The sequence below is a fragment of the Buceros rhinoceros genome, unplaced genomic scaffold, assembly GCF_000710305.1.
Source record: "Buceros rhinoceros silvestris isolate BGI_N320 unplaced genomic scaffold, ASM71030v1 scaffold962, whole genome shotgun sequence".
NCBI classification, from domain to species: domain Eukaryota; kingdom Metazoa; phylum Chordata; class Aves; order Bucerotiformes; family Bucerotidae; genus Buceros; species Buceros rhinoceros.
In genome coordinates this window covers 20,534-47,888 of record NW_010398071.1, presented here as the reverse complement: position 1 = coordinate 47,888, position 27,355 = coordinate 20,534, and the positions used below count along the sequence as shown (strand labels likewise).

At 39.4% G+C, this 27,355-nt stretch overlaps 1 protein-coding gene across 1 annotated transcript; it reads right to left on the bottom strand.

The window, feature by feature from the left end:
* Nucleotides 1–835: 835 nt before the first annotated feature.
* Nucleotides 836–23,622, bottom strand: LOC104488840 (TBC1 domain family member 5-like; the record flags this gene model as incomplete). Its single annotated transcript, XM_010130930.1, has 4 exons — nucleotides 836–1,214; nucleotides 7,532–7,708; nucleotides 8,328–8,407; nucleotides 23,523–23,622. Coding segments are annotated over 4 exons (651 nt in total), but the record flags the coding sequence as incomplete, so codon positions are not given.
* Between the last annotated feature and the right edge of the window lie 3,733 nt (nucleotides 23,623–27,355).

Below are 27,355 nucleotides of genomic sequence, written 5' to 3'. Positions count from 1 at the left end.
ATTTCATTTCACTTTGCACCCTTCGCTGGTTAGCGTACTCAAGCTAGTTTTAGTTCAACTGGCTCAGGTCTACACTATGAAATACTGTGATTTCCCTTGTACCTACTGTTTTAACCACGGTAGTCTCAGTAAAATAAAAAACAATTCACGCGGGGGAGTAAAGATAGACAGATATAAAGACAGTTAAGAGGTTAACTGGGAACTCTCATGGGGGAAAAAAGTAGGCAAAGGGAAATAAGGCTTTGTTTTATAGGTCCCATTCTCAAGGAATTTGTCATACATTCTCCTGCAAGACAGCGCTGAGGAACAGCTACACAAACCTCTGCCTTGGACACACCTCAGGCTACTGCCGGATGAAAATGAAGGAACTAGGATTCTTTAACTGAGAACAAGCTTACTGCCAAGGTGATGCTTTTAATCTTTCTGATATATACATTCCCTACTTCTCTAATCACAGTCTCCGAAGAAACAGTAGCTGTTCCTACTCAGAAAAACCAGTTAAGCAGATTTTGTAAAAGGACCCTATTATATCTACCTTGTTTTTGCTGCTTCAGGTCTGATAAGTATCTACACATTTCCTAATCCATATGGCACCTAGCACATACTATTCTATGTCTTGGAAAAGCAGCAGCTCTATAGTAACAAATCTCGTAAGTAACATAATGGTATAATGTATATTAGAACCGGGTTTTTATTTAAGGCAGTTATTAAAAGGTATCTATTCTTTTTGAAAAGTTGCAAAGCTGTGGTTTTTTCTTTCTCTATTTTTTTTTTTTTTTTTAAATTTAGGCTTTTGCAGCTGAAACAGGTTACCTTTATTTTCTGTCCTTCTAATCCAAAGAACTATCTAGCCCATGGAGTCATAGGAATTTGATCTGAGTTCTAACAAGTGACCTCCCAAACTCTCCCAGCCTGTTTCTTTAGATGTCCAATGGGCTGACAATAGCAAAGTCAGAATCTTTGCTGTTGTTGCTGCTGTCGTCATCAGGGCTGGAACTCAGGTTGCTGGAGGAGGCTGAAATGGAGCCCATCAGTGGATCAGAGAATATCAAAGGAGAACGAGGTGGAGCTTCGGGCTTCACCGCTCCTTCCTTGTGTGCCTGAACGGACTGCGCTGGCTCCGGGACAGCACTTCTACTTCCCTCCTCTTCTTTGGAAACCATGATATAGTCATCAGCACTCTTGCTCTCGCTAGTGCTTGAATCAGTTGTAGTCTGTAAGACAACAGCACAGGAAGGACTTGAAGTTAGTACCAGTTTTACCACTTAATGAGGTTTGTGATGCATGTCAGTGATATGGGAATGGGATAAAGGAATAATCATTCTCCAAAAGTAGCAAAGTCCAATTCAAGAAGTTAAAAATAAGTGGGTATTAACTTTTGATTAAATAATTTATTTGTTATTTTACTCTAAAAATACATTATTGAGTGTAGTAGTCTCATGTGTTTCACCATCACAGTGCATCCATGCGCATCCATCATCACAGTGGTCACAGCAGCTAGGCATCTAACCCATACATTACAGCTGTGAAGATTTTCAGTAATTATATTCTCATTGCTGTTAGTTTTGTGTAGTAATTAATGAGGTAGCACTGAGGAGTTTTTTGCTGGTTTGCATGTACAATGGCATTTTGAGGCTTGTCAGGAGAATGGTTTGATATAAAGTTTCCTGGTAAAACCCTGACCTGTGGAATCTGTGGCATACATAGGCCTCCAGGCGTAGCTGGCGAGTATTTCCTAACTCTACCAGAAAATGAGGGTCTGGAAATCCCTATTCTGTCTGGTTAGACCTTGGGAAATGTGTGTCCCTGAGCACTCAAGCAGTGGATCAAGACTACATGTCAGTGTACCACAAAACTCTACGAACTTGCAATCCCATATACCAACGCCAGCTTTTAAGCAGTCAGAGGTGTACGCAATGAGAAGAGTAGACTTCCATGTACTGCCGAGCGGGACTTCTCACTTGGTGACAACTGCCAGCCTATTAGCTTAGTTGCAACCCAAATGGACACAACTTTATTTTCTTCTGACAGAGCTGTATTCCTCCCCTATTTAACACTATGTTTCTCTAACAAGAATATGAATGCTTTCTTAGTTGCTCCCACACATGCAACCTGCCAAGCAGCCTGAAGTGGTGTGACACTGAAACCAATATGTTTGATTACTGAATGCAAGACTGAGAAAAAGAGAAGTAGAGGGGAGGCGGGGGAAATGTCTATGCCAACATGTGTGTCAACTACAAGCCCTTCAGCTGTGCCTCTTTCATCAAACAAAAAAATGTGAATTCACACTGGGGTAAAAGGGAGGGTAGCTCAGAGAGCAAAACCCACCAGTGATAAAGAACAACTATAATATCAAATGAGGAAGCTGGATGTCTTTAGTTGTTATTTATATAGTTGTTACAAATTGTTAAAAGTCACAAACAAGATAAATATTAGCTGAATGCTAAAATACAGAATTGTGACCTGTTATCTTCCAAGATTTGTATGAACAAGGATTCAAATATCTCCCTTGAAGTAAATTTTTAAAACATCTTCTTTCTATAATTTATATTCTCTGTGTGTTATCTACATAGTATTTAGGTATAATAATATTACGTTATTATCTAGGTATTATAATATATAGTATTATGTTTTGTAAAGAAACCATTTTAATACTTTATCATTCAAATGGATGGATCTTAAGCCCAGAGTATTGGTTACAATTTTAAAGATTCCAGTGTGAGACAGTTGTCAAACATAGAAATTTACATCTATTATTTTTTATATTAATTAATTTTCCTCAGGTGAGAATCAAAATTCATACTAAAACAAACAGATTGCTTTTAGAAATATCAACAACTATCCTGTGCTGAGTGCTATCAAAATTGATCTCAAACCTCCTGATCTGTGCAGAACCTGGGTAGTTCAAATGTCAACAACTTCAAACAATTTCCCTGAAGTTAAAAAACCCCAGATCTATCCTACAATGAGAGATACTTCACTATTTAAACAATTCTGAACTGAGGCATCAGCCTTTTGCTTTCATCTGGTCTGTTTGAAATGCTGTCTTCATGAGCTTTCACTCAGTGGGCTGCCATCTCCAGGGGACTGAGTGCACAGGTAGCACACAGTTGTGAATCTGCTCCACCAACAGAATCATAGAATCATCTGGTTGGAAGAGACCTTTCATAAAATGCTTTGGGTTGGAAGAGACCTTTAAAGGTCATCTAGTCCAACTCCCCTGCAACGAGCAGGGACAACTTCAACATCAGTTTGCTCAAAGCCCCATTCAACCTGACCTGGAATGTTTTCAGGGATGGGACTTCTAAAACCTCTCTGAGCAACCTGTGCCCATGTTTTATCGCCCTCATCGAAAACAATTTCTTCCCTGTATTTAGTCTAAATCGTCTCTCTGTTAGTTTAAAACCATCACCCATTGTCCTGTTACAACAGGCCCAACTAAAATGTTTGTTCCCATCTTTCTTATAGGTCCGCTTTAAGTATTGAAAGGCCAAAGGAGCCTTCTGTTCCTGGGCTGAACAACCCCAAATCACTCAGACTGTCCTCACAGGAGAAGTGCCCCATCCCTGTGATGATTTTTGTGGCCCTCATCTGGACCTTCTCCAACAGGTCCATGCCTTTACTGAGGACTCCAGAGCTGGACACAGTACTCCACGTAAGGTGTCACTAGAGTGGAGTAGAGTGGTAGAATCACCTCCCATGACTTGCTGGCCACGCTTCTTTTGATGCAGCCGAGGATATGGTTGGCTTTCTTGGCTGTGAGTGCACATTGCTGGCTCATGCCCAGCTTTTCATCCACCAGTACCCTCAAGTCTTTCTCCACAGGGCTGCTCTCAATCCCATATTCCCTCAGCCTGTATTGAGACCAGACATTGCCCCAACCCAGGAGCAGGACCTTGCACTTGGCCTTGTGGAACCTTATGGCATTCACATGCTAGCAGTTGCCTGATTTTCTAGGCATTCAGTGCAGCCATAAGGGCCAGATGAAACTTTTTTGGGAGCTCTAAATGCCATGTTCCAAATTTCAGCAGTTTGTTTGCCCCCAACTTGTACCCTGTACAACAGAAATATACATTCCTTTAAACAACCATCGTTGCATAATTTACCTGGCTTCTTTCCACTCTTCTATTCAAAAGCTCTCAGGCAGTGCAGTACAGTTTCATTTTGCAAAATTACACACTTTATTTTTCCAAGCTATCAGGATGATCCCTTTTCAGTCCTCGCAGCCCTCACATTTGAGACGGGTCCACCTTCTGTAGGGTGTCACAGATATTACCTAGTGACACTTGCCCAGCAAAATCAGTATTTTCCTCACTGGCACGTCCAAGGACGTTAATGGTATGTCTTGCTTTCGGCAGTGAGCCTCAGCAAGGGCCCTCTGTCAAAAAACCTTGCACTGGTGTTGCAATTTCCTAAATTCTACTTCCAAAAAATGTGCACTTGTGCAATTGAAAAAGCATCCTGCCCTTTAATAAAGGGAAAGGAAAGAAAATGACTCACCCCAATCTCTTGTCGTAAGTGTTGTGCTTTGCAAGACTACTTTCCATTCTACCCACACTTTCGGGTTCAATTAAAGAGACTTACAGCTCACTGAAGTATCAGAGAAGCAGCAAAACATAGATACTGACTCCAAAATGCTATAAAAGGGCCTTTCTTAAATGTTTACCTATCCCTGGCACACATTGTTATGTTGCTACTGGTATTTCCAGAGGTAAAATACCTCCTCCCTTCTTCTTCTGCCTGTTTCTGTTTCAGGAAATTCATGCCGACGTGCACGATGTTTTCTCCCATCTGCTGCCACTACTGAATAAATGAAAAATGACAGAATTATACTTCCAGTAGCTCTGAAAGTTAACAACCTTATGCCTGTTGCCATACGGCTTCTCCAAACATTTTTTCCTGATGAATATCAGCTATTAGGACCAGGCTTATTTCAACTGCCTTCATACTGTGAATGAGTTAAAACTAACTGTAAGGATACAATTCAAGAAAGCTTAAAAGGACAGCAGCTCGTTGTGCCTCCTTCTCTGAACAGACATAAAGGCAAGATAATGTGTTAATTATCATTCATTATTTAGCAACAGAAGCCTTCTGTGTGTCAACTGCACACTACTACCGAAGACAAACATTCAAAAAAATGTTCTATTTCTTTCAGCCTTTATCTTATCTTTTTTGTATTTTTAATTTTGCAACTTTCCTTCCTAATGAAGGGATGAATACTTTTCCTCACTTTGCAGAAAGGGATTTTGAGGCAAAAAAGAGGAAGAGCACTTTTAAAAAAAGTAAATATGATAACAAAATTTGTACTTACATAACAACCAAGCACAAAAGATCTGACTTTAATTTCAAATACACAATATCTACACCAGTAATGTTTTCGGCTGTCCTAGGAGATACCCTATAATTCCACCAGAGAAAAACCTCCACAGTGTGAGTCACATTAAACAGAATTACACACATTACCAAAGTCATGGAAAATGTAAATACAGTAAAATTTGTTTAGCAAGAAATGCATTAAATGGTCTAGAAGTGGTTGAAATATTTAATCCCCTTGCAGATCTCAGTATGTACTCCTGGACTGACCGAGGACATCAGTGCAGCCCATCTTCTTCAGCAGACTTAAAAGCCTGGGCCATGGCCTGGTTTAAGTCAACAACTGAGCCCATCAATTAACAGTCAAATGCCATTGTCCACTAAATTCAGCAGTTTTATTTTCCCGTGTTTTAATAACAGGGGTCCAAAGCACTCCTCTTTTTGTTTTAGACACAGCAGTTAAAGACAACGGGCACAGAAACAGCACAGACTGTCGGGATCCTAACAGTCCTCATGGACTGCCATTTCTAACCCAAATCCTTCCTCTTTCTGCCAAAGGGACCGTGGCTCATCATTATCACAATTGGAACTTCCAGAAGATAAGGCGAGAGGAGGCTTAATCTGTATGAATGTACTGGACCTCCAAATGTAAATAGTGCAGTGCTGAAGCCTCATTAATGCTCTGCAGGAGCTCAGCTTGTGCAACTTCTACTCATGTTGCCCGTAATTGGCTTGCTAGTAGCCTCTGAAATTGTGAGACCCGTGGATGCCTCGCAGTGCCCTTGGGCTGGATGTATATACCCTGACTACACAGGGGGATAAGACCAGACCTCATTACACTTCACCCCAAGAGTTTCCATTGGAAAGAAACTTGCACAGACCAGGCTTCACCTGCTTCACTCCCAATACTCAAAGGGCAAAGCCCCAGCACCTCTGCTCAGTGATGCACAGTTTAGACTAGCACCTGGGTAAGGGCTTCTGCAGCACAAGTAGAGACTGCACACACTCAAACAGCACGTTGTCATTTTACATAGCATTCTACCCTCTGGTTTCTAGAATAAATCCAGTAAAAATAATTTAAAAAGTACTATTTGCCATATTGGCAAGAAAGCAAAAGGTACTTTGTACAAAGTGCTAGGAGATAAAGGGCAAAAATAGGAGGTCGTTATTTGAACACTCCGATACTGTACATCAGTTTAACCTATGGCTTTATTATGGCAGAAAGCAGTGATTGCAATGACAACAACTAAATAAACAAAGAAAACTTTCTAGCAAAGCTTTTCTCTTTCAGCCTGCCATTCCTGTGTAAGAACCTATAAATGTTGTATTGCTTCTAATACTGAAATACAATTAAAATACAATTTTTAATGTAAGAGTTTTCTAACTCAGGGACATTGTGTATAATAAACCAAACCAACCCTGAGTCATTATTTGAAAATGAATAAATATTTCCTGCAATTTCTAAGTAAACTTGCCAAAGTAAACTGGTTGCAGACTCAGACTCTGAATTAATAGTGCTGCCACTGGTTTACAATGTACCAGTAGCGGGGTGGCAGGCTTAACAGAACTTCAGTATAGAAATGGGTATATACGTAAGTACTTGTTTTTAAGATCACACTTGAGTCAGACTGAGTCTTAGATGAAGACGGACCTTTTAACATGAAAGGAAAATACCTCTTTCTGTGTATGAACTTGTCCTGCAACTGTATGCTTTGATGTGAAAACATTGTTTACCGATTCAAGGAGAAAGTCAATACAATGGAGTTGAAGGTAAAAGCAACCTCCTTGTTATTTCCTTTTTGGCACTGGCCATGAATACACTGCAATGCAGATAATCAGCTCTTACATAATGGGATTCTGGAGGACAGGAACAATGAGAAGAATCATATGAGAACAGTTGGTATGGGAACATTTACCTCCAGTTTTTACATATTTTGGTAGGAAGTTAATCTGTGACTGTGATTCAGCAATCTGAAAGAAAAACCATCCCAAACACTGCATAACACTTAGACTTAAATATCTGTGTGTGGAGCATGAGGCTACAATAAAAATAACTGATGGGAGTAGCACAGTAGCTAGGCAGACACTTTTACCATGGCTCCATATGCACCAGGAATGCTGGTGTATTCCCATGTAATGCCTGGACGTGCTAAAGGCAGTCTCAAAAAAATATAAGACTAATTCCATCAATGACCTGTTTGCAATGTTTTTATCTTACCTGTTGTCCTGAGATGAACTGTTGCTTTGTCATAACAGGTCCCTTTAGGACATCACCTGTCCCCTTGTTCTGACTGTTAGAACAGTAATGATCATCGGCTATAGTGATCTGCTCATTTTCTTCAGCTTCTAGCTGGCTCTGGTTGAAACGCAACGAACCTTTCAGGATATCCTTGATCTGTTGTTGCATGGGAGGGGAAAGGATGTAAGTTATAAAATTTGAGGAATTCTAAATTTTCTAAAGCTCAGTTCAGCATGGCTTCATACACCATTTCCCCAAAATACTTGCTTTGAAGAGAGGCAGCAAGTCAAATCGGTATCTAGATTGGTTAAAAATATCAGTGGAACGTGGTTGCATCAGAGTCTAGAAAAAAACTATATATAAAAAAAATTCTAAAGAGAATGACATGGTTAAGACTATTCCCTACCTCATTACAGCTTTAACATATGTCACCTTATTCCTCATAAAATGTGTTTTGAGGGAGCAGAAGGTAGTACAATCAATCAGAACTACAGATGCTCAGCAGCATTCTCATTTTATGTATGCAGTACTTGTTCTTTTTATTCAATGATATTCAAGTGTTGTCACACTTAAATAATGATTATTGCTTAGCATCTACATTTTGCATTAAGAAAAATGATGGTGTCGCACCACCTCAGTTCTGGTTGATGCATTGTAAAACAGCTACAAGAAGTCAAAACAGCTGTATAAAAAAAAGAATAAAAAAGGAGAAAAAATGAGAAAGGATTAATAGCACTGCAGGGTGCAAGAAGGTTAAGCTCAGCAACAGTTATACCTGCTTCAAACCAGCCAAGGAAACCAGAATTTCATCTTCTTTTTCCAAGTGTTCTTGTAATATGACTTCCTGAATATTTCCTGCAACATTAAATGAAAAAAAAAAGGTAAGTAAAGAGAGAAAATTCCCTGAATAATCTCTAACATGCTGCCAATTTACCATTGCCTTATGCTCTCAAAACAAACCTCTGTGACCTGCAAACACAATTTCGCACACAGACATAGAGGCTGTGTGCGTAAGAAAACAGCCTTCTTCTCTGTGGAGGTGAGGCCAGCCCAGGCTGCAAGACTTCTATCGCCTCAGGGTACCAATGGTCTCAGGCTGCTACTGGCCCCTAGAAGAAAACAGTCTCTTTGGCTGACAGAATTACATATATCTTTGAACCTGAAAATGCTTTGGAAAGCACTCAAGAGTATTTACAGGAATCTCCTGCAGCTCACAGAAAGGGTTAGGGAAGGAATGCAGCAATCTTCCTTTTGATCCCATGGCCACTGCGAAGAGTAGAACACTGTTTTTTGTCATAAAAAGACTGAAAGGTGTGTTTCCTTTTCAATCCCTTCTCTCAGGTGAAAGATCCAGGGCTGAGCAAAACTTCTTGATAGAAAGAGCCATGCAGTACCATCACTTCAGAAGACTTCTGTACCTTTAGCACTGCCCTCCAAGGATGCATTTCAAAACTCTGTGATATGGTGTTTGCAGGAGTCAGGGCCGGAGGCTGTCTAACACATCAGAGCTGGGGCTGTGGTGGTCTTCCTTGTGTCAGGAAAATCCCAGGCAATGCTACAGTCCAAACCAGCCCAGAGAAACTAGAGCTCCAATAGCTCTTCAGACTCTTTAAACTATGTCAGTTCCTTCTCTGGCTTCCTAGCTCCTACTTTCCTCCTCTTTAGAATACAGCAAAGATTCCTAGTGATAGATTTACAGAATGAGATGGTGTCTGTCAACTGTAAATGACAGGATACATTTTTGTGCCACTCCTGTCTTACATACACAAATTTATGTATGCCCAAATCTTTCAGTGACACTCATTTGGAAGCAATGCTTTGCTGCACATCTGTATCCCAGTGCTTCCCAACTAGAGCTTTGTACCATTAATCCACCTGCGCTGCCTTTGTTGTTTTTAAAGATATCCTACACGTGCAGGGCCCAAACCAGTGAAAAGCCAAAATTGCCGTCCCAGGTTATGCTGACAGGGATGAATATAATGACACTGCCGACTTTGAAACAGTGTGAAGTTTCAGGTGAAAACATTGAGCAATTTGGTGAAAGTTTTGTGTTTACAGAATAAATAGAAAAAGAACGAGATGTGGGAGACTGGACAAGAAGAAAGATTAGAAGCAGAGAGGTGGATTTAAAACCCACTTATAAACACAGAAGTTTGAAATTGAGTGGAGAAATCAGTAATGGGTATAAAATGAAGAATGAAAAGAGTGAGGAGGAGAAAGGATCCAAGCCCAAGTACTAAATGAACTGCTGAAGAAGCAGCTGAAAGGTAGGAGGAATAAAAGAGGCTAGAGCCACAAAAGGCAATAGATGACAAGAGTCCATGAAAGGTGGTGTGATCAAGGTGAAGAGCAACAGTGGAGGCAGGATTGCTTAGGTTTGCATAGGCAGCCTATCTGAACAAGGAGATCCGTGTTTGCATTATTTAGCACTCGTAATTTACCATGTTACAGTGGCACTGTCCCGCAGCAATGAAATGAAATGTAGTACAATTGAACAATGTCTAGTATAAATTTTTACATCAGAAAGGCACTGTATTATGAAGGCTTTAAATAATATAAAACCAGATCTTTTTGCAAATATATTGCATCATGAATTGAGAGAAAGAATAATTAATTCGACACCTTACTTGCTTTTTTACATTTTACATCTAAATTGTCTAGACTCTCCATTTGGTAAATAAAAGATTCTAATGTTTACTTATAAAATAACGCTTTAGATCCTGACTTCCACTGTTTAAAAAACAATGCATAGTTTCCTACTTTTAAAAGGTTCAGAATGTGAAGCATCAGAAGTCCAAAGTCTTCATAGGGAAGAAGAAAGCAACGCTTAATCACAGCCTGACTCACTGAATTCAACTGTCTTTTCCGGTTCTCAGCATTAGAAAGAAAAGCATTTCTATAGTGTTTGATCCTCACATGAATTAAAACCATACATTAAAAAACTAAGGTATGCATACTGCCTAAGAAGATGGACCATGAAAATAATTCAAAACAAACCTCCAACCTGCTGAAGGCTAAATTAGGGAAATCTAAAGAATCAGGAAAACAAGAGCAAGAGAACAAAAGCTGAAAGGCATTCCACATGATATGGAAACAATCTACTATTATTTCTCTTCTTTAGAGAAGTTTTATAAGTAATTATTTACAAAGAAAAATCTATCTTTGCTACAAAAACCAATTGTAACTGTGTCTGAAGAGTACATTTGAGTAATTTCTAAGAAATTATGACTAGAACAGTGAATAGAACTATGACAGTTAGCCAGAAGATTAATAAAGATGTTCATATTATCACCTATTTACTTTATCAAAATCAATGCCAGATTTTAAAACTAGTTTTAAAGGATAAAAGATTAAGAGAGAAAAGCTTGGAAATACAGCAAAATTTCTAACACTGAACTGTGGAATTTGTCACACTTTTACTTCAATTTGCAGTATCTTGAAGATACAGTATGACATATGTCTTGGATATTTAGGGTCTATTATTTTTAATGATATTTACAATAATTTTAATGATATTTACAATATCACAATATTTACAATGCATTTTGAAAAAATTTCCACTTGGAGTTTGCTCCAAGACATAAATTTGGACTCAAAGAGCACACTTCCACTTAACCCTTTAAGAACTTCCACTTAACCCCATTTAAGAAAAATGTCCTAAGATGCAAATCACTGTAATCAGCCACTATCCACCCCCAGTAGGTAACAGTTGTGACATAAGGCCATAAATTGGGATGTCTTTCTCTAGTACAATAAAACACAATGAAGGTTTCCCTGTAAATTGGCAAGGCATCCTTCTTCTTCTGAAATATGCCCTTGAACAGCCCATGGCTTTTCATCTACTACCCTGATCCCTTTTGAATGCAAAGTTTATTATCTACCAAATCAGCCCCAAGTATGGAACCCAAATCTATCGGTGCTCATTCTTCTTCCCTGGCTAATGACCAGTGAGGAATTAAAAAAAAAGGTCCTTAGATGAGAGAAGCATACAGGCAATGTGATTTTGCGTGAATGCCCCCTTGATCACACTCTCCTCCTGGGATCACCCTCACAATCCGTGTGGACTGGAAGCAGAGGTGGGAAGAACAGGAGGGATGGCAAGTGACTCGGTATGTATCTCTGCAGTTGCACTCCCGTTAATGGCTGTGCCAGGGCTCAGCAGTCCTCACCTGAGGGACTTTCATCTCTTCCCACAGCTGCAGGGACCTCACAGTGAGTCACTGCTGAGATGAAGTGGGAAACTAAGCTCCCAAGCGCAGACAAAAGCTTTTTATTTTACCCTTCTATATCTCAAAAGATACCCTTGTAACTATAAATACTTTTAAAAAAACTAGATCTGTTAAGAGCGTTAGGAAGCGTATCTGATATGATATTGCTCAGCTAAAGGACTTTTACATTAAGCTGAGATGTATCATTCTTCCTTCATAGAAGACGTTACTGTATTTTGAGAGAAATGCTTTATGTGTATAAATGAATTGGCCATATATTTATTTTTTCCTTTTATGAAACTCCATATCAGAACCTCACAGCTGTCCATAATTATTTTCCATAGGGGACGAGTCATAGAGGATGAGTCATAGAATCATCATCATGGAGTCATTGTCATGGAGTCGTCGTCATGGAGTCGTCGTCATAGAGTTGTTGTCATAGAGGATGAGTCATAGAGGACGAGTTTTAGAATTGTTGTCATAGAGTCGTCGACATGGAGTTATCGTCATAGACGACGAGTCATAGAGTCGTCGTCATAGAATCGTCGTATGGAGTCATCCTCATGGAGTTGTCATGGAGTCATCATCATAGAGTCATCGTCATATAGGACGAGTCATAGAGGATGAGTCATAGAATCGTCGTCATGGAGTCGTCCTCATAGAGGATGAGTCATAGAATAATCGGCATGGAATCATGGTCATAGAGTTGTCATCATAGAGGATGAGTCATAGAATCGTCGTCATGGAGTCGTCGTCATAGAGGTGAGTCATAGAATTGTTGTCATAGAGTGGTCGGCATGGTGTTGTCGTCATGGAGTCATTGTCATAGAGGACGAGTCATAGAGTCGTCGTCATAGAATCGTCGCATGGAGTCGTCATGGAGTCATCGTCATAGAGTCATCGTCATATAGGACGAGTCATAGAGCATGAGTCATAGAATCGTTGTCATGGAGTCGTCGTCATAGAGGATGAGTCATAGAATCGTTGTCATGGAGTTGTTGTCATGGAGTCGTCGTCATAGAGGATGTCATAGAATCGTGGTCATGGAGTCATTGTCATGGAGTCGTCATCATGGAGTCATTGTCATAGAGTTGTCGTCATAGAGGATGAGTCATAGAGTCGTCGTCATAGAATCGTCGCATGGAGTCATCATCATAGAGTCGTCATGGAGTCATCGTCATAGAGTCATCGTCATATAGGACGAGTCAGAGGACAAGTCATAGAGTCGTCGTCATAGAATTGTCGCATGGAGTCGTCATGGAGTCGTCATGGAGTCATCGTCATATAGGACAAGTCATAGAGGATGCGTCATAGAGTCGTCATAGAATCGTCGCATGGAGTCGTCGTCATAGAATCATCGGCATGGAGTCATCGTCATGGAGTTGTTGTCATAGAGGATGAGTCACAGAATCCTCGTCATAGAGAACGAGTCATGGAGTTGTAGTCACAGAGGACGTGTCATAGAGGATGAGTCATAGAATCGTTGTCATGGAGTGGTCGGCATGGAGTTGTTGGCATGGAGTCATCGTCATAGAGGACGAATCATACAGTCGTCGTCACAGAGGATGAGTCATAGAATCATCATCATGGAGTCCTCATAGAGGACGAGTCATAGAGTCGTTTGCATAGGGTCATCGTCATAGAGGACTGCACTCAGATGTATCTTAGGCCCTGAAAACATCTTCCTAACTTTAAAACAAACACTGCAACAATAAGTCAAACAAACTAATTATGTGATCTGTAGATTATTCAAAACCCAGCGCAGTTTGATTCTATACTATAAGTATCTATTGTATTGGGATAGCTGTTGTCATTCAAAAGTTGACAAAATCCTTTGGTACTTAGAAGACTGAGGTCAAATAACTCTGGCTACTTTTTTTTTTGTTTTTTTCTTTTATCAAGACCACTTAGTTCATGACAAATGATTTTCTGCAGAAAAAGAAAATACTTTTTTCAGGGAAGTTCTTACCAGGGGAAAACAAAAGGTGACTTTTGCAACCTGTCACCCGGTGGTCGGAGCACTGCTGTGAGATGTAGGAGATCCCAGACGGATACTACATGATTCTGGACTTCTTTCAAGACAGTGCTGACAAAATAGAAATGTCATACCCTAACTGTACTCTTGACTGAGGCTCAGAAATACTGGAGCTGTAAACCCAGTTGTTCTCTTCAGAAGTCAGCAGCGTAACTGCTTACAGTGAGGACTTACGGAAACAATCATGCGTAGAAATCATTTAATTCCAGTTAGCTTTAGTGTTTGACCTGTGTGTAGACACTCATGCGTGTTAAAGCATTATGCACCTGGCTATTTCTGTGTGTAAGAAAGAGAGGCATCCCTGTTGCATTTTATGACCTTTTCCATGAAGACTTTATTATAAAAGGCTCCTGTTGCATACTATATTCTGGAAAGATCGTGGGTCAAAGAATGTACAGTAACTCCTCAGACAACTTCTACATTTTGGGTCATGTTGTACAACATTAAATTGTTTAAATATTTACCTGGTTAACTGATATTTTGCAACCATAACTCATGAGGTTGTGTGTTGATTTTAGTCTGTGCAAGTTCTGCATATACAAATAGCAGTAGACTGGAAAATTATTGGTTAAAATATTGCATGCAAAAGGTTAGTTTACATTTCTCAGTTATGAAACATCCACAGCTTTCCGTGATACGAAGCTGGTGAAATTCTGCTGCCATTCAGAAAAGGAGGTTGTAACTTATTTCAGATTAAGATCTACTGAGTACCCATGATTTAAGTCTTGGATAGTTGTTCCTTCTGAGGTGAACTGACCTGTCCTGGGTTAGCCAAAACTTCCCTTGTTTTGGAAGCTTTGTTGTAAAGCGACCAATCGTATTCCCCTACCATGTACAACTGATACTGACACACGTACATCCAATACACGTTAATGTTGTAATTATTGGGGCTGCTGCTCAGTAAACAGTATGTTTCCTCAGCTATGCTAATGTGGAAGAAAAGCTAAATCACTGAAATTAAAGACTACTCTTTACTAAGAAGGCATATGCAGTTTGAAACAGGCACTTCCAATTTCAAGTAGGGTACACAAAGAAATTATGTATCCTGACTACAACTGTAGGACTTTCTGGTTCTCTTTAAGGATAGAGGTTGATATAGCAAAGACACTTACTTGAAGTGCCATCTCCAGGAGGCAGGGAAGAAGGAATGGGGCTGGTTTATAAACCTCACTGTATCATTTAAACTATTTTGTGTTAATGACTCACACGTATAACTTTTTTCTGGTAATTTTTTGAGACTTTAATGATTACCCTGTGCATATTCCTTCATCAAGGGAAATCTCAGTCTATTAACTCTATTCTGTTTGTTCAATACAAACTTTTGTTTCTAACCTACGGCATTTCTCTAATAGAATGTATTAGGGTCAAACTATAGTCATTAGTGCTATGAGGGGATGGGGCAGTACTCCTAAAATCAATGTTACACTATTAAAATTTTTTTAAGTATCCACAGAGTGTATTTGGGTTTTAGACAAGACAACTGCAATTTCTGTTTCATTGCCTGAGAAGCTGGATGTCAGAAACAAATGAATTGTACAGTACATCCATTCATTAGTGTCCGGAGTTGCACGTGGAATTGTTTTGCCTCTTAGAAGAGGCTTTGACTTAAACTGGTTTTAAAAAGGAGATACCGCAAGCCCTGAGACATAGTTGTCCCACTTATAAAGAAGTCCTTAGGAGTGGATTACTGACAGTAGTGCTGGATTTGTGCCCAGATTATAACCAAAAAGCAAGTCAACCCAAGCTGTGAAGTACAGTTACATTCACATTAATAAAAATAATTAGAAATGCATGTTAAAGCCAGTTTCCTCTATTTGCCTTAATTTTGTTACCTGCACTTTTGGATGTCCTGCACAGAGGTGATAAATGTACTGATTTTGTTTGCTACCTGTGTACACTTTTGAGTCATGCTACTGGCTCTGTTCTGAAGATGGGGACTTTTTCATTTCAACAGGTCCATCTACCTACTGCAGTCCTCCTCAGTGAAAACATTCAAGTACCTCAGTGCCCTTCCTCTAATGATGCCATATATTCTGAACATGAGGTGTGACCATGAAAGGCTGAAGAAAGTGTGAAGAGTGAAAGAAAAATATCATATATACTCCTGCTCACCTGGTTGCTTATGACATAGCTATAATGCTTTAATATGAAGGTGAATCTTGAAGAATATAATAATAATAAGCAAAACTGACCGTGGTAAGGTTCAGCTATAATAATGCTAAAGATCTTTATGGAAATGATGGGGAACTTTACTCAGTCATGCCAGAATTTAGCTTCTGCCAAGGTTTTATTCCTCTAAAGCTGACATCAGACTTTCTAGAGGACTGATGACAGAAGAGAAACCAATGCCCAAGAGAGGCTGGGAAGGAAAGGGTGGTTTGTTAGTGGCCATCAGTGTCAGGGAGAAAATCATCATACAAATAGAATGAATGCAATGGAAGCAATCATTGTGACAGGAATTCACTGAAAGGTGCAGGGAAAGTTGTCAAGTAGGTAATGGTAGGGTGCGTAAGCTTGATTTTTTTAACCTTTTCCTTTTCATCCAGACTACTGGGATTAAAGTGTCTGTAGATGCCTGCCACAGTTGGACTTTCAGGACTGGCACAGTTATTGTAGAAAGAAAGTAGCTCTCTATCAGTTGAACTGTGTGTTTTCCACCTTAAGATTACTCTCAAGTGACAAAAAGGTGGTTAAAATTCATGGGGTATGAAGAATTGCACTTTTATTCTTCATATATATATATATATATAAAAACACGACCAAAAGTGAGAGTATGAAAGTAATGCTATACAACAAATATTTGTTTCCCAGTAACCATTCTTGTATTTGATTTAATAAATTTGTTAGTTCTTTATTTATAAGCCGTTTTTATAGGTTATTTTACTCCAATACTCTTAATGAAAGGAGCAATGCCCTTAGACTCCCAGGGCTGTGTTTGATGTGGCCCTTTAACTTACAGCATTTTTAATCACACTGGCTTTAGAAACTACGGATTATTTTATTTATGTCTCACACATAAGAGAACCCATTTAATGCACTTACTTCCTCAACAAATGCTTAAGTATTTAATTTCAACCCAGGGCAGCAGAATAATTTCCATTTCATTTTATGCTTATAAAAATGTCATAACCTTCATCTAAACAGATGATACATAAAACAAGAATTCAGTGCTATCTTGGATACATTTCACAGGTACTGCATCCAGATCTATATTGGGCAATATATCAGCCCCTAAATAATAAGCTTTCTCCTGTCCCTCCCCCACTGCAAACGGTCCTTATAATAAAATGCATCCTTGTAACAATTGCATTGAATGTTAACAGAGGGATGGATGAAGCCAGCCTAATTAAGCCTTTAAAGGTGCTATTTCACATGGACAGTTACCACTGTGGATACCTCGGACCCTCAACCTGTAACAGTAACTAAAAACATACCAGCAACTATATCCTGTAAGTTTCTGTTCTTCCATTTCTGTATTTTTCCTTCCTTGCTCATGGTGTTTGAAATAATCACAGCAAAAAGGTAGCTCTGAACTGTGTTTAGGAAGTCTTCCAAATAATATTTGTCTGGGAGATGTCAGGCAGTATAAGTGAATCATACAAAAGTTTGGTTTGGAAGGGACCTTTAAAGGTCACCTAGTCCAATCTCTCTGTAGTGAGCGGAGAATATTACAACTGCCAGCATTGCCTGATGGCTGTGGCAGGGACATGTCCTGTGATCCCATCTGAAGAGCTCTCGAAAGATAGCTTTTATTTTTTTACTACTCTGATGGCATAATTTCTGGGTATTTTGTATCTACATACAGTTATCTACAGGCTACCTATGAAAGCTGAGAGCTGACATGTCATTCCAGTGGCAGAATGCTGGTGGTGTTTAGAGGAATGGGGGATGAAAACTTCACTTTTCCACATTCCTTCTATAAACCACTCTGGAGGGGCAGAGATGTACTGGAATACCGGTGAAGGGCATAGCAACTTATTACAGATAGCAGAAACCACATTATAAAATGTACTGTAAGGACAACACAACCAGCCATGTATGGGTAGCTCAGAGGAGGATTTATCTCTTCAGCGTAGTGAAGCCAGCATACTTAAGCTTAAACTTACTAGATGCGCATAAGAGCGAGAGGTTTTTGTGATGTAACCTCCAAGACAAATGATTTAAAAATGTGGATATTGAGCAACATATTTCTGAGACCCAGCTGAATGTCCCTCTAGTATGAAGATGAAGTTAATAAAACCAGGCAGACTTATGTTTCTTCTGCACAACTGGGTACCTTTGCACGTATTTCTAGGGTGTTGTGCAGAAGTCTGTGAGCTGACTCGTTGCAGAACTGACACGAGTCTGCAGGGCTTACATACTGAGCCTATGCTCTGAAAAAGCAGCTAAATTGCTTCTGAATCTCAGCTAGCTGGAGAAGCAACCCGCTGCATTTACATAGTGCTGCCCTTAAGCAAAAGCAAGTGTGGAATGACCTTAGTTTCCCTACTTTCATAACCTGATAAATTGCCCATTAAAAAAGAATATTTTCTATATAAAGATCCCCATACCAAAGTTAATACTGAACCAATGTTCCTTTAAATTGCCTCTCATGAGAAGGACTTCCTGTTCTACAAGTGTAATTATTTGGTAAACTTTCACACACTTGGAGGTCTGAATCATGTCTCTGCTGGAAACAAGTGGTAGGTTCTTCTGTCTTACAGGACAGTGATGGATTGGCTCATGTTCCTTACAAACAGATGACATTTTAAAGCTTTTCTCTCTGGAACAAAACTGGCAAGCTCATAAACACCCTTCACAATCTCTCAATAGTACTGGCCTATGGAGGACTGTTGCTTCTCCAGGGTTTTCTTTTACTTTTTGTTAAGATGCTCTGCTTTAATCCTGGGCCAGTGAAAACATGGCCCAAACCCTAAAGATATTAGAATAGCAGACGGTGTCAGCTGGCAGTGTCATCCACTGATGTTGCCTGAACTGCCATTTAACAGTGCTGTGTTGGCTGGAGCCTGGCACGTAACAAAGCTTTGCTCTTTAAGACCCTCCAGACTTCCTGATTAACAAACACCTCAAAGTCCCTTCCATGTCAAATGTGAAGGACAAGTGAGGAGCTTTCCAGTAGATACTGTGAGGCCTTTTGAGTAATGTTTGGGTGCATGTCTCTTAAACAAATTATTCATGATCTGCTCTAAGACATCAGACAGAGGTCAGTCCCATTTACCAGGGAAAATACTCTTCTGAATGTACTTGCTAGCTTTCTGCTTTTCTTCCCACAGAGGGAAAGAAGGGAGGAAACAATCAAAATTCTTCAAAAAGTAAATAACATTATGACAGGTTATAATACTGTAATACTTAACTGGTATATTATGGCTTTCTGAATCACTGAGCCTTGAGGTATTTATGTGCACTAGCAGAAAAGCACCTCACAGAAAGAAAAATGCTGAAGAACATTACCGTATTACTGAATGTACCAGGGCAATATTATTTCCTGAAAAAGGCCAGTGTATGTGTAAAAGTAACATCAAGAAAATGTAGCTGTGATGATGTTGGAGCAGCAATAGCTATAGCAACTATACTTTTTCACTATCATCTGTGTAATATTCTGCATTTATATTGTGAACAAAGCCACAGGGCAGGCTTGTAAGATTGGATGTATCGTCATTTCATTAATGGAAAAATTGAACACAGGATTATTACTTTTTTTTTTTTTTAAACCTATGACAAGCTTGACAAAAAGCGTGGGAACAGAAGTAAAAAATACTGTCCTGTCTGGCCATTATACATATAAAAATGTCAACATTTGTCTTTGGAGGCATTAAAAGGTATTCCACCTCAGCAGTTCTTCAGTGGTTAAGGGAGAGGGGGGAAGAAAAGTAAAGCTCTTTCTAATGTACAGCCCTATGAAGGAGACAAAGATCATGGAACGACTTTAATCCATTTTCATAATAAAAAACCTATTTCTAATTTCTACACATAGTGCTAAGTAGTAATATTTCTGAACCATCACTCATTCCCATGGTAACATCCCCTGATATTACAAGCAGTTAATCATGTCGTTGCCATGTGGTACAATGTGTGCTTTATTTATAGAATGAAATAAACATTTAATGAAAGAATCTTTGAATATATGAACAAAATAAAAACTGCTGTTCAATCCCTCTGGTCTTTCCTCATGCTCTACACTTGGAAAATGCAGTATTAGCAGGTATCTGCTGAAACCTATAGAAATGTAATATCACTGCAAGGCAAAGAGGAGAATTTTTAAATTAAAATTATATTCCAAAAAGACATCACATAAAATTATACTTGGTATAACTGTATTTGATATAAATCAACTATAAAAGACTAGGGATTCAAAAGAGAATAGGTGACTTTGTGGTCATTTTGGTAATTTTTCAGCTACAACACGTCACCTCTGTCATGAAGCAACTGTATCTGAGTAGCATCAGGATCCCTCTTGTAAGGGAAAGAACCTGAGAAAAGATGGCAAAAAAATTCTGAAGTGTCTCACTGGAAACCGCAAAAAGAACATTCTTTAACTGTTTGACATTGAGAGTTATAGTGCCAATTAAATAATTCTGCGGTGGATGGTCACTGGATATGCAATTTTATAAGCTTGATTTAATATTGTTTTGTTAAAAAGTGATCTGCAAATATAATAGAGGAAAAATAATATTAGTTGTCTAATAAAGTCTGAAAAAAACTGTTTAAAACGTTGATCTAAAAAAATGTGGGTTTTTAAAACATAAGAATCTTAAACTTTATCAAATTTAAAAAGCAGGCCTTAGACTTAGGAACTAACTTATTGATAATTCTTAAAAATGTTGTTTAATTCTTGGATAAAGGAATTATTTCTGGAAGGCTCCTCAAATTTTATATATCCATATGTTTTTATTGATAATTTAGACAACTATTAAATGCACGATGGCTAAGTCTGCAGTTAGAGTGGCAGCTGAAAACAGAGCACTTTGCAGAGTGACCTGAATTATGCAGCTAACATGCCAAATGACAGGAAGTGAATTTTAACATAATGAAATGCAAGGAGCACACATGGAAATAAACATTTCCTGATCTTACCTGCAGGGTAAATCCCTCTGTTTAGAAAGCTGTGATTCACCTAAGTCTAAAGGTCATAACGGACCTCGACCTATCACTGTATCAAAGAGCACTATTATGATGTTGCATTAAAAATGTTTAAGCAGAGCAATGTCACGTAAAGTGACAAGAGAAATGGCCTTCTTTTTGCTAACTAACCACTTTGCTGAACCCAGCGCTGGTACAGCATATCCTGAACTGACTGACCCAGTTCAGTACGTGGATGAACACTCTGAAGAATTCAAAGGAAGAGCACAAAAACGATCGGATCTAAAATGCAACCCGTATAAAATGAACCTGAAGATGTCTTACCTAGCAAAGACAGTGTCCAAAGATTACTTAATCACTGCACACAGGTGAATTAAAGGAGGATTTTTAACTCTGCTATCAAGAATGCTGCAAGAGCCAGAAGCTCCGTGATGAAGTCTGAAAAATTCAGCCTCACAGGCAGAAGTAATATCCTCGAAGTTAAGTGTCCTGACAGACTACAAGGGGAGTGATATAACTCATTGTTATTTGCTCTCGGGTCTCTGAAACAAATCAATTTTCATGGATCAGAGATACCTGGGAGACAATCAGACCAGGTACAGCAGTAGTTCCTGCTAACTTTTCCCTTAACCCAGAAATGACCAGATATGCTCTGAGTTTTATTTTGCTGCCATTCCCTGAAGCCCTGAGAAGTGGATGGACACTGGAGATAATCCTCAGAGGGTGTTCTGTGATGCTATAGGGAATCCATCCTCCTGGACAGCCGGCTGGCCTGTGCTGCTCCGATTACCAGGATGAACGTGATGAACAGATTTCAGGTCAGAAGGGATTTTGCACAGGTCAGACCAGCAAGAATCTTGGTGATTTTTTCCTGCCTTCCTGTGGATCATCCACTGGCTGATTTGGGGATACCTAACCTTATCAGTTTGCTACAAGCTCGGAAGATGTGAAGGTTGGTGGTATCTTGGTCTCTCTTGTGCTCTGTTTATTGCATGTAACTGTTAGTCTCTATAGGATTTAAACACATTAATGTAACTCAAATTTACAAAGTTAATAGCCTATGATGTTGACAAGACATGCAGGAATATTGTGAAGTACAGTGAGCGGGACTTAAAGAAACTAGGCTGGAAGGCTTTGGAGAGCGCTGGAGGGGTGCCACGATGCACCTGCAGTCAAAGCTGTATAGGGGATGGCTTTCCCTCTCCTGCAAGGGTAACAAACTGCTGCGCGATGCTCTCAGAAGACTGCTGCCCTAAATCTTTTTGGTTTTAATATATTTGTGAAAAAGAATTTAACACTTGGATATTATCACAAATCTTTTGCTTTCAGTTCATGGATCCAGTGTCAAAAGACAGACTGCTTCAGGTATCTTTGTCTGGGTTTATTCTGATCTCTAGTCCAGAGCCACAGCTGGTGAAATGTTTATGCTTGTGCTTGAACTGATACCCCTGCTAAACACTCCTTGTCTCCTTTCCTAAAGAAAAGAAATTTGAGCTCTTCTTCTTGACTCAGTAATCTTTTCCCCGTCATTTCAGGAGCTGATAATTTATCTCCTTTGCTTGCTTCTAGTCTCATCATTGCTCATGTGCCCTCACAGAAGCAATACAATACATCAGACTAAAGCTGTTGGGGTTAGAGGTTTACACTTGGCTTCTGAAGACTGTGATTCCAAACTTTCAAATAACACAATATTTTCAGCTTTTCCTAGGCTCATGCAAGTGGCTACTAAAACACTCACATAAAAGAAAACAAAACCACAAGTATAATACGGCTTTCACATCCGATCGTTTTGACATGGCAAACAGGTATCATATACTTAGTTCTATTCACTGAAACATTAAACTTTAATTTATTGTGCTTAGATGTTGCAGGCTATAAATAAACCTTAAAACTACTGCAGTCGTACCCTGATTTCCTAACAGCAGCGCTTTTTCACATAACTAAATATACTAAGTTTTGGAGTGCAGTTCAACACAGTTTAAAAATGTTGCTTTTATCACAGCATAGCTAAGCATATTTACAGCTGAATTGATTGCACCTTTTTGTTCTGATCTTCTCTCTGATTTGTCTTGGCAATATGTAAGTTGAACTTCAGATCAGAGTCTTTGCTGATTCTGTACTGACTCCAAATGTACTGACTTCTATCTTACTATATTTCTCCTGAACAAAATACTAGAAACTAGCCAGCCTATAGTAACACATTTTTACATACTGAAGGTTATCAGCATAGATTGGGAAGCTGCCACGTTTAATGAAATCATACGAATTTTATACAACTATGACTGCAAGCACCAAGTATTAATCTGGGACTGATGAACTGCAAACGGGCTTAAAAAGTGTAAAATCCTGTGCTCTGAGCTCCAGCACATCTCTTACAATACAAGAAATCTTAGGAAGAAACAAAAGGCATGTGTGCCAAAATGCCTCTACCTTTTCCTAGTATCATCGGTGACTATCACACTCCCAAGTTTAAAAGTATGGTAATATAAAGATACAGTGGTTGGCAGTATCTGATAGAACAACTGTGTACGTCAATTCAATCTTCATGGTTCATAAAATAATACGCGCTCTACTACATTAATATTATTTTAGTTCTAATACGAACATGAAAAGAGCCTTTGCAAAGATTTACAGGTACTGCACTTACCCAGATGTGTGTTCATCATCTTCGCGCAATATTTGCACATGGCTTCCAAGTCATTTAGTTGTCCTTGTAGAAATGAAATCTGGGCCTCCAATTCCTCCTCCTGCAATTAAGAGATCATTAGAATTAAAAGACACCTTTTTGTGATACATGGTAAAATTGGTTCACTAACTCTTGACATGCTTAGATATCTTCTAATTGTTCCTATTCCTTTGGTCTTGAGAAAATTTTGGAAATGAAGAGAATCACCTTCTAACTCTATTTATCAAAAGACTTTCAATTTTTTTTGGTCATTTCCTGGAAATAGGGTTTGGTTTAAGTGTTTCAGTGTTTATTAATACTACCCTCTTACCTTCTAAAGAGTCTAACAAAAATCTGTCTACGCTGGTCTAAAAAAGGTTAGCGAAGCACAGTACTATAGCAATGACTGAAAAAACTCACCAAATGAGAAACATGCTAATTTCTGGAGGAGATTCCTTTGAATCTCGTATTATTATTATTTTTTTACTTTTATTTCGAGGTACATATTTCATGAGACCTAATACCATACCTCAAGGATGCATTGCTGCCATATCTGTAAAAAAAGAATGCCCAGCCAACTGCAATTCTACACAATGTCTTATGTAATGTTTAGGTGAAAACTATTTTCAATTCACCTACTATAAATTATTAAGTTATGTTTAATAAATGTGCATCAAGTGTAATTTAAAATATGAATGAAGAAGATTATTGATTTTAAGGCCCAGGAGAAGCCCAGAAGCCCAGAAGGCCCCTGTATAAGCAACTGAAACCACATCAGCTAAGAATTTATCTTCAAATTCCTTTCTTTTCCAGTTCACAAATGCATCCAGTCCTGACTTTGAAGACCATGCTACAGATGAAGTTCACCACTCCTTTAGAAAAATTCCTTCAAAGCTTAGTCACACAGAGTATTAAGCAGTTTTTTGTTTGTTTAAGTATGATATTGAATTCAAGCAGATAAAAGCAAAGTAACTTTTTAGCCTTCTGTTTTGCAGTTCTGTCATACTCTTGTTTGATGGAGATTGCGGAACATTACAGTAAGAATTACATTTCAAGTGCAAAAAATCCAAAACTGATCAGCAAGAATAAAGAGAATGAATCAGCCATCAGCCACAATTTAAAGGTACAAGAGATCTTAATCTCCATCAGAAACCAAGTTGCAGCCAAACAAAGGAAACTTCGCACTAATATAGCATGTATCCAGAACCAATCGATAAATACACAGAAATTTAACAGTAGCACTTTGTAAGAACATCACTTTCTTCCTACACACTTTCCCCTCATAAATCTACAGACATTAAACATTTTTTCTTTGCTATTTCCTTAAATTAATATACCTAACCTTATTTTACTCACCCTTTTACTCTGAGCAGGTACACCTCAAAGGGATTGATTTTACAGTTGCTGAAAGACTGACCTCTTTCAGATTCCGCAGTTCTGTCACAGCCTATACAAACCTATCTGCATTGCTATTTCTAATCAAGCCACGTCCCTGCAGAAGACCTTTTCTTAGCACATACAGCTAACGATCGCAAGAAATAATCTACCACAAATTTTAAGTTGCCAGTACACTACAAGTGCAGTTGTAACATAGGGAAAGGTGACAATATTTGAGTATTTTACTATAAAATAGCATAATCAAATTCTAAAATCATTAGCCCACAACTGAAACCCAGTTTATCCCCTACAAGTAAATAAGAAAATTCAACTTCTGGTAATAAATATTTCTATGTTTCCAAGATTATTTTTTCTTATTCATGGATCAGAACTGCAGTAAATTGTTTTTAAAATGCTTTTGGACAGCTCTATCCACTTGGGCAGATTCTGAAACTAACCTTTTCAGCTGTACAACAGTAAATCTTCATTTGGGTGGATGTAGTAAACTACACCCACCGTTCTTTCAGATCTTTAGGATCCAGCATGGGGAGCAGAAACGTTCAGCAGACTCCACACTCACAGAGGAGGGTACTGTGGCTGGGAACTCACAGACGGTGCCAGGGGCTTCCTGCCAAGTGAGAAATCTTGCACAAGGCTGAGCGAATGCACTTGGAGTTCCTGACTTATCTGGCACCCTTCGAAAGGGCACCAAGGAGCACTGCCAGCAGGATGTGAAAACAAGCAAGATAGTTAACTTGGCACTTGACACATGAGAGACCCAGATGTGCTGTTTGCATAAGAAGACAGCACACAAATGGCAATGGCTTGTTAGAAGACAGAAACCCTGCCCCTGTTGTCACCTGCAGTGCTGTGGCATCCTCTGTACAAATGGACCCCTACAAGTGACCTCCTTGGAGAGAGGTTTGCTCTGTTGTAGTTGCCACGGCAGCAGGTCAGGAAGTGCAAGAAGTGGCAAGTGTGTTTTATTCCATCAGGGGTGATGAGCAGGTGATTGACAGGATCTTTCAATGTGTAAAAGCTTGTGCAACAGACAGAGAAGGTGCAACCAAGGCAAGATGCAGTGGGAAGATGACATGAGCTCCTAAGAGGGTGCAAACTGGGCACTTGCGACTTCTGGCAGCAGAAGGGCTGCCCAGTGTGCAGAGCCCGGGCACAGGATCAGAGCACTACCAAGAGAAAATGATGAATGACAGTAATTGGTGACTCTCTTCCAGCCAGACTGATCAACTAGGGAGGTTTCTCGCTTGCATGGAGCCTCGATTTGTGGTGTTGCTGCAAGATGTTTGGGGTCACCTAATGTTCTGACTTTTTTCTGCCTATTCTTGCATATATGCCAGTGACATGTTGATGTGAAACCATTTTAGTTCAAAAGTGACTGTAGGCCTCCTGAGCAAGGGTGAAGGGGACAGGAGTCCTGCTGGTATTTCTTTTGAATCCTATGGCAAAAGGGAAAAGCCTGAATAGGTGCAAATATATCCAGTAGACCACATATGGCTCCACATTTGGTGGCAGCAGCTGGGCTTCAACTGCGTTGCTTGTGGCACCAATTCGACGAGGAAAGACAACTTAGACAACAGGTCTACCTGGTACAGAGAGGAAAACACCTTTGTCATGAGATTTGCTAACCTAGTGAGGAGGACTTTGTCACAGAACAGGGACCTAACGCAGAAGTACATGAGGAAGCAGCACATACGGACAAGGTAAGTAGAAGGTCCACGTGGCTGAATAAGAAGCTTCTTAATGAACTAAAATGGGAAAAGCACACATGGAGTCGGAAATGGTGGAAATGGAGAGCACATATGTGAAAACAATGACAGGAAACAAAGGACAAGCACACAGTCATTGTTCGGGCACAGGAACAAAACTAGGAAGGACAAAACCCAGCCAGAGCTAAAATTAATGGAGGACATTAAAGGGTAACAAGAAGCAATTTTACAAGCACGAGCGCAGTAAAAGGAGGTTCAAACAAAATGTAGGTCTGTTGCTTACTAGAGGAGATAGGACTAATGACAGGTGATACAGAAAAGGCTGCAACACTCAACACCATTTTTGCCTCTAGCTTTTTAGGCCAAATCTGCTTCCAGACCTCTGCATGTACAGTTTGGGAAGGAGAGGGATGGCTAAAGGTGAGGATGGGAATAGATTGGTAAACTCCTGAAGAAGCAGGATGCTTCTTCCCATGGAGACACATGGGATACATCCATGGGTGCTGAAAAAGCTGATGATGACTGCAACACAACTGGCTACCATCTGTGAAAAATCACTGCTGTTACCGGACGTCCTTGATGACTGGAGAAAGGTTAATTTCACATCCATATTAAAGAAGAGGGAGAAGGAGGATCTAAGAAACTATGCAATAGTTGACCTCACCTTAGTCCTTGGAAAAATTGCGGAGCATGTCCTCTTGGAATCAATTT